The sequence below is a fragment of the Seriola lalandi genome, unplaced genomic scaffold (genome assembly GCF_002814215.2).
Source record: "Seriola lalandi dorsalis isolate HSWRI2012SDOR001 ecotype SW California unplaced genomic scaffold, Sedor1 jcf7180002054371, whole genome shotgun sequence".
Classification (NCBI taxonomy): domain Eukaryota; kingdom Metazoa; phylum Chordata; class Actinopteri; order Carangiformes; family Carangidae; genus Seriola; species Seriola lalandi.
Window position 1 is genome coordinate 738152 of NW_019524924.1, and position 6283 is coordinate 744434.

The window sequence follows — 6283 nt, forward strand, 5'->3', positions numbered from 1 at the left end:
TTGTTATTTTTAATGAAACCTGAATGTTTTTATTTTTTTGATATTACAATTGTAAACGTAAATCCATCCAAAGTATTTACACAAGCTGGACACTACCAGAAGCCAATCACTGCTAGAGTAGGTTGGACTAATAGGTTTTATGGAAAGTCTTGTGCCAGCAGAGGGCGCAAGTGTTGTGATGTTGTGCTTCTGATACACTTGGCAAACACTCCATGTGGTTTACACTGAAATTAAACGTGACCGCATCAAATAACACTGAAACATAAGAGGGCCATTAGATACGCTGATGTAGAGGTGACAGTGATAGTGATGAAAATTTTGAAATAATATGAATTCAAAACACTTTGATTACAAATAGTGTTAATTAAGATCATAACACCTGAATCCTTAGAGTGAAAGAGACTGATCATGTTCAGACTTTACCTTAAATTCAAATTAGGACGTCAATACTTTCAGGACATTGTCAGATTAAAAACACTGAATCACCGTCAGTGCTGGAAGAAGCATTTGGATATTTAACTACAGGGAAAATGACAATGCTGCCACAAAGTAGAAATACTCCCAAAGTCTTCATTCAGATGTTTTGTTCAGAAATTTGAAAAATATACTTAAAATAATCGACTTTATTGAATGGACTATGTACAGTAGCCTATATTAAACTATTATTAGGAACACAATGAGATGCAAGCATTGGATTTCATCCATAACAATGCAAAATGTTCTTTATATTCATCTCTCTCTCTCTCTCTCTCTCTCTCTCTCTCTCTCTCACACACACACACACACACACACACACACACACACACACACACACACACACACACACACACACACACACACACACACTTTCTTAAGATACAGCTGTCAGATCAATGTGAGGGAAGTGAACATCGGGTGGGACTTTGTCCACCATCCCTACCCTGCAAATCATAAGCCACATTTTCAACAAGTTTCCATACAGCAACTATCAATATTATATGATTTATTTGGATTATATCAGTGTATAATTAAAAGACTTAAGGGCTGTATGGCCTCAAGAGATGTCTTTGTAATTATAGTCGCCTAATAATGTAATATAAGCCTGCCTTTAAAAATACTGAATCAAAGATTCAAAGTGATGAAGTGACTAAGTAAAGAATTGGTGGTTGTTAGTTGGCTCTTAGTGTTTTCATGTTCTCGGGAGCTGCTGCCACTCAGGGGGGCGGTGCACCTCTCCAGACCCCTCCCGCCCCTAAACCCCCCTCACACATTGTGACCAGCAGCCAGACAGGCAGCCTCCTCACTACAACCGACACCACTCACCACCGCAGTCACAGCAACATCTCATGCCTCCACCTGCTCCGGGATAGACAGCCGTCCCTCCGTCAGTCCCTGTGTCCGTCCGTGTAGTGCAGCAGTGAGGAGGGTGGGAGCCTGAAGCGTCCAGGTGAAGATGCTGGAAAACGGGAGGAAGGTGTTCAAGGAGGGTCTGCTGGAGAAGCGGAGCGACGGGCTGCTGCAGCTCTGGAAGAAGAAGCACTGCGTCCTGACCGAGGACGGCGTGCTGCTGCTGCCGCCCAAGCAGCACGACCACCCGCAGCACCACCAGCCGCACCACGGCGGCGGGGACACGGGCAAAGTCAAGGAGCTGCACTTCGCCAACATGAAGACGGTGGACTGCGTGGAGCGTAAAGGCAAGTACGTCTACTTCACGGTGGTCATGATGGAGGGGAAGGAGATCGACTTCAGGTGCCCGCAGGACGAGGGCTGGAACGCGGAGATCACCTTGCAGATGGTCCAGTACAAGAACCGGCAGGCGATCCTGGCCGTCAAGTCCACCCGGCAGAAGCAGCAGCTGCTCGTCGTGCAGATGCCCGGCCAGAAGACGGTCCGCAGCTCGCCAAACGTTGCGTGACCTGCGGCGAGTCCCGCGGACACTGGTGCGCCATTAGCGGTAAGACTGCTTAAGAGAAAGCGAGAGAGAGGGGGGCTTCCCAGGTCCGGGGACCACCTGGGGATCCCCTTGCAAATTAAGGACGCGTTTTTCGATTTTGTCTTATTCCCTGGATATTTACACCATGAGTGAGGACATCTCTTTGCATCATAGGTCTCAGTCCTCCCTCACAGATCAAACCCTGAGAATATTCTTCCAGGAGGAGACAGAATCACAAAATGTGGATTTATTTGGGCATAAAGAAAAGTTTGCGAGCCCCTGCTGTAGGCCTGTCTATACACCCCGTGCACGGAGGTGAGAACCACCACGAAAATGTGGTGGATATACATTCCCAGGCAGGTCTGATATTTCATACAAGGAGAGCTCCTCCATATCCAATATAGCATGTGGCTTTACGCGCGGCGATGAATAGATCTACATCTACATTACGCACGTCGCCTGATTATTCAGCCTGCAGCGGTGCCGGGAAGGTGCAGAGCTGTGTGTGTTTAGAATCTATTTAAAATTAGGTTCACATTAATGAACATGATGGAATATGATTAAGTTCTCAGTGGTAAAGATCAATATTTGAGAAGCTGTTAAATATGTGTCAGTGGCTCCCAAATTAAGCGTAAAGTCGCAGAAATTGTGCGTAAATATCAAAGGCGGTTTAGGAGAATCCCCTGTTGTTGCTGAGTGTGTGCGCACATACCGACTTCCAAATGTACCCAGACACTCTAATCTGCACTGGAGCGCAGTCTCCGCTCTAAGTGTCACAGCAGAGCCAAGTGTGTGCGGCTTCACAGTCCAACCACACACAGCTCCAGGAGCTCGGCTCACTCCCTCTTTCCCGGCTCAGGTTGTGTGAAGTGAAATGAGCTGCGACAGCATTTAGTTTGACAACAGGATATCCATACACGTGGCTCTCTGAGGCACATGGTGACTGTTGTCACAAAGTGGTTTCAGCCCAACAAAGCATTATTATATGTATTATGTGTGTACATATATTATTATTATTATTATTTAGTCCTTATAATAAATGATAGGCATAAGTCAGCAAACACAAAAAAGTGATGGCCACATCCATCCTGCGGAGGCATTTTTTTCCATGAATTCTGTTTTTTTAGCTGAATTTGGGCAGTTAACATTAAAAAAACATGTCTTTTTAGGCTGATTCTAGTATTTTAGGCTGAGTTTATTTTGATATATAAATTTTAAGCAGGAAAAATGATCAAATGAAATGATTCAGTATATCTTACCTGAATGTTAGAATAGAGAAGGTTTTTAACACGCTCTGGGAATATAGTTTTCTGAAAATGTAGCTGAATACATAATAAAATGTTTTTTAAACTCTCATGAGGAGTTATTTGACTCATGAGGAATTTCAAAAACTCTGCTTGAGCCCCACTGAGCAATAAACCACTAATCTGTCTTTTATGTAAAAAAACAAAAAAACAAAACAAAACATACTCTCAGTTAAAAAGGAAATTATATTTTCCATTATGACAGTGTGCGTTTATATCTAATCATAAGATCCACACTGTTGAAATAAGCAGCCTTAGATTACGGTATATGAAGTCCATGTTCCAGGGGACTTGAGATTTCCTTTGCCCCCACTGTCAGGCAATACCAGTCTGCAGTCTGTCTAACTGATTGCATCCGCAGGTTAATTGGACACTCAGCTGGAGGATGAATATCGACCCGGACTGCATCTCCCCCTGCCGCTTCACCATCGAGCTCCATTCTCCAGGAGAACCCCTCTTCCATGTAGTGGTTTCCACAGACCAGAACCCCGTTCTTTTTCAATACAGAGACTTATTTCACAAAAGACTGATGGACAAAAAGCATGTGAGAAAACAGCTGTATTCTACCGTGCGATTGGTTATCCCTTATTTATTAGATGTGTATATATCTTTTATATAAAAAAAAATGTTATGTTGTTGATGAATGTTCAGTGTGGTTGTTGCTAGAGTGGAACAGGAAATACTCGCTCGCAGGTTCATGAGTCCATTGGGAATAAGCTTTCATTATTATCCTAGGATGTTTGCTGTAGGTTAGTCGAATCAGTTCTTTATTGGTAATATGTCTCATTGTCCATGTTTTCATTTTTCAACTGAACCAAAGAATCATTTCATTACATTTCTCTCTCTTGTGCAGTGTTACACCTCAGAATATACTACACTAAAATACCACAGATACTGTATATGACGAGATGCCTGCTTGACCGATACATGATTTGTTTTAAGTGCTTGATTTATTACAGTACAACTTAGTATTTTCATTATGTTCATCAATCATTTTCCATCATTTTGTTTGGCTGCATACATAGATACAAAAGCGATCCGTTGCTTTCTTGTGAGTCTTAAATCTGAGTAAGATACTGGTTTATTACCCACAGTTTGTTTCTTGTGGTGACAGAGAAGGGCTTAGTCGTGGTGAATAGGTAACATGCACAGTGGAGTTTTTGTTATATTGGACAATTTTCAGAAGCTGAGTTGCTCCAGAGTCAATTTCACTGGTTGCATTAAGTCCTAGTGAGTGGAGCCAAATAACAACAGCAAGCTAACATCAGACTGAAACTGAAAAATAAACCCTGAAACTAAACCTGACAAAACAGAAACAAAAAGGGAAATACATTTTCAGTCTCTTCTTGGTCAAAACAGGAGATGCTATCACGGCTTATTAGCTGTATTGCTAAGTATAAACTGGCTAACCGTCACAGCGTGCGCTAAGTAGCTTCCTAACCTACAGTTAGCAAACTACCAAGTCAGACACAGCATGTTAGCCTATAGCTAGCTAGCTACAGTGGTTCACAACTTGCTGTGCAAGCACCATGTATTTCCTAAAAATGTGTGGATATCTCTGCACTTTGGTGCTTTCTGGTGTGACAGCGCCTTTAGAAGAGCTGGATATGTCATGAGATGGCGCCCCGTTATATTAGGAAGAAAATGTTTTTTGGACCTAAAGCACAGCTGTTCCGTGCTGAGCTGACTGACTTCCTGCACAGCTCCTCCTGAGTTCTTAATTTTATTAGACCCAAACGGCTTGAATTTGAATAATACAGTATTTCTGGGCCAGTAGATGTCACATTACATGCAGTTCCTATAATGGCCACTGTGCAAAACTTGTCTTAAATCCCAGTGCTGGTCCTGGCAAGGTTTTGTAGCTTCTCTATCTCTTGGAAAACAATGGCTCAAGCCTTTGCATAGAATTACTCTCTCCAATATTTCTAATGTCTCTTGGCTACAAAATGGTATAGGCCAGAAAGGTTTTATCTTAGCTATTTATCATAAATACAGTGGATTTTGTATTTAGCTTGCTAATTAGCTTAACTAAGCTAAAACAGACTCTTCCACTGACCTTTGCTGCAACCAGTCAGAGTATTTCTGTCTCTGCTGCAACTTGGCCTCTGACAAATGTTCATGAAACTCTCTCTAATCTGCAAGTTCAATATATTTTAGGGCACAAAATGATTTTCATGAGGAAATATCAGGCTAAATAACGTGATTGTTGTGAAGCTTCTTAAGGTGGTGATACATGCGGCAGCATTTAGTGGGACATGACAGGTAACAGTCTCAGAAATTGCCTCTGTATTGTACATTTCATGATGGAGGGTTGTCTTGCTGTCAGGAAACATTTCATTTCACTGTGGCTCATGTTGTTTCCTGTTTGCTGGAAGAGTTTCCCACTGCTTCTCCCCACTCGCCAGTGTATCACCGCCAACACATGCCTCTGTGTTGCTGTCATCTCGCGCGCGGGGTTATAGCTGTGCCCTTTATCTAATGCAAATGGTGTGATGCTTTTCTGACATACCTTCCTGTTGCCATCATTACACATACAGTTTTAGCTGCACCCTTTGTAGCCACTGTCCAATTTCTTATTTCAACGTGAGATCTATTTTCATACCTTGAGAAGATACATTCCATTAAAAAAACAAACCAAACAAACAGCACGGTGTCTCGTGTGGTTTCTCTCCATCTTCTCCCTCAGCAGCAGATGAACGTCAGAGCCCTGCTCCTGAGTTCACTGGGGTCATTTGAGCGACCTGTTTAACTAGCCACTGCTTTGTGGGCCTCAAGCCTTTCATGCTTTAAAACCGCTGAACCTTTCACCCCCTGGTTTCCTGGTCTAAAAGTAGAGGCTGTGTGGAGAATTGGGTTTCACTGCCAGTTGGTGCCGCTCAGATAAACTGCCCGTCTGTAATGTCAAAAGCACACGTGGCCCGTCTACTCTCCTGTCTAAAGCCAAGCTAATTCAATTAAACCTGGGGCACATGACGGCATCCTTTTTGACACATGAAACGTTCGCTGCTGCTGCTGGAGAGGAACGTTGCTGTGTAAAGAAACATCCTCTCTCTCCAGTAAAGCCTGG

The 6283-nt window shown here is 43.0% G+C and overlaps 1 protein-coding gene across 1 annotated transcript; it reads left to right on the forward strand.

Moving 5' to 3' along the window:
- Nucleotides 1-1269: 1269 nt before the first annotated feature.
- On the forward strand, nucleotides 1270-5861 carry phlda1 (pleckstrin homology-like domain, family A, member 1). The gene is made up of 2 exons (XM_023408739.1): nucleotides 1270-1933; nucleotides 3578-5861. The coding sequence occupies exon 1, from the start codon at nucleotides 1433-1435 to the stop codon at nucleotides 1892-1894; it is 462 nt and encodes a 153-aa protein (XP_023264507.1). The 5' UTR covers nucleotides 1270-1432; the 3' UTR covers nucleotides 1895-1933; nucleotides 3578-5861.
- Nucleotides 5862-6283: the final 422 nt, after the last annotated feature.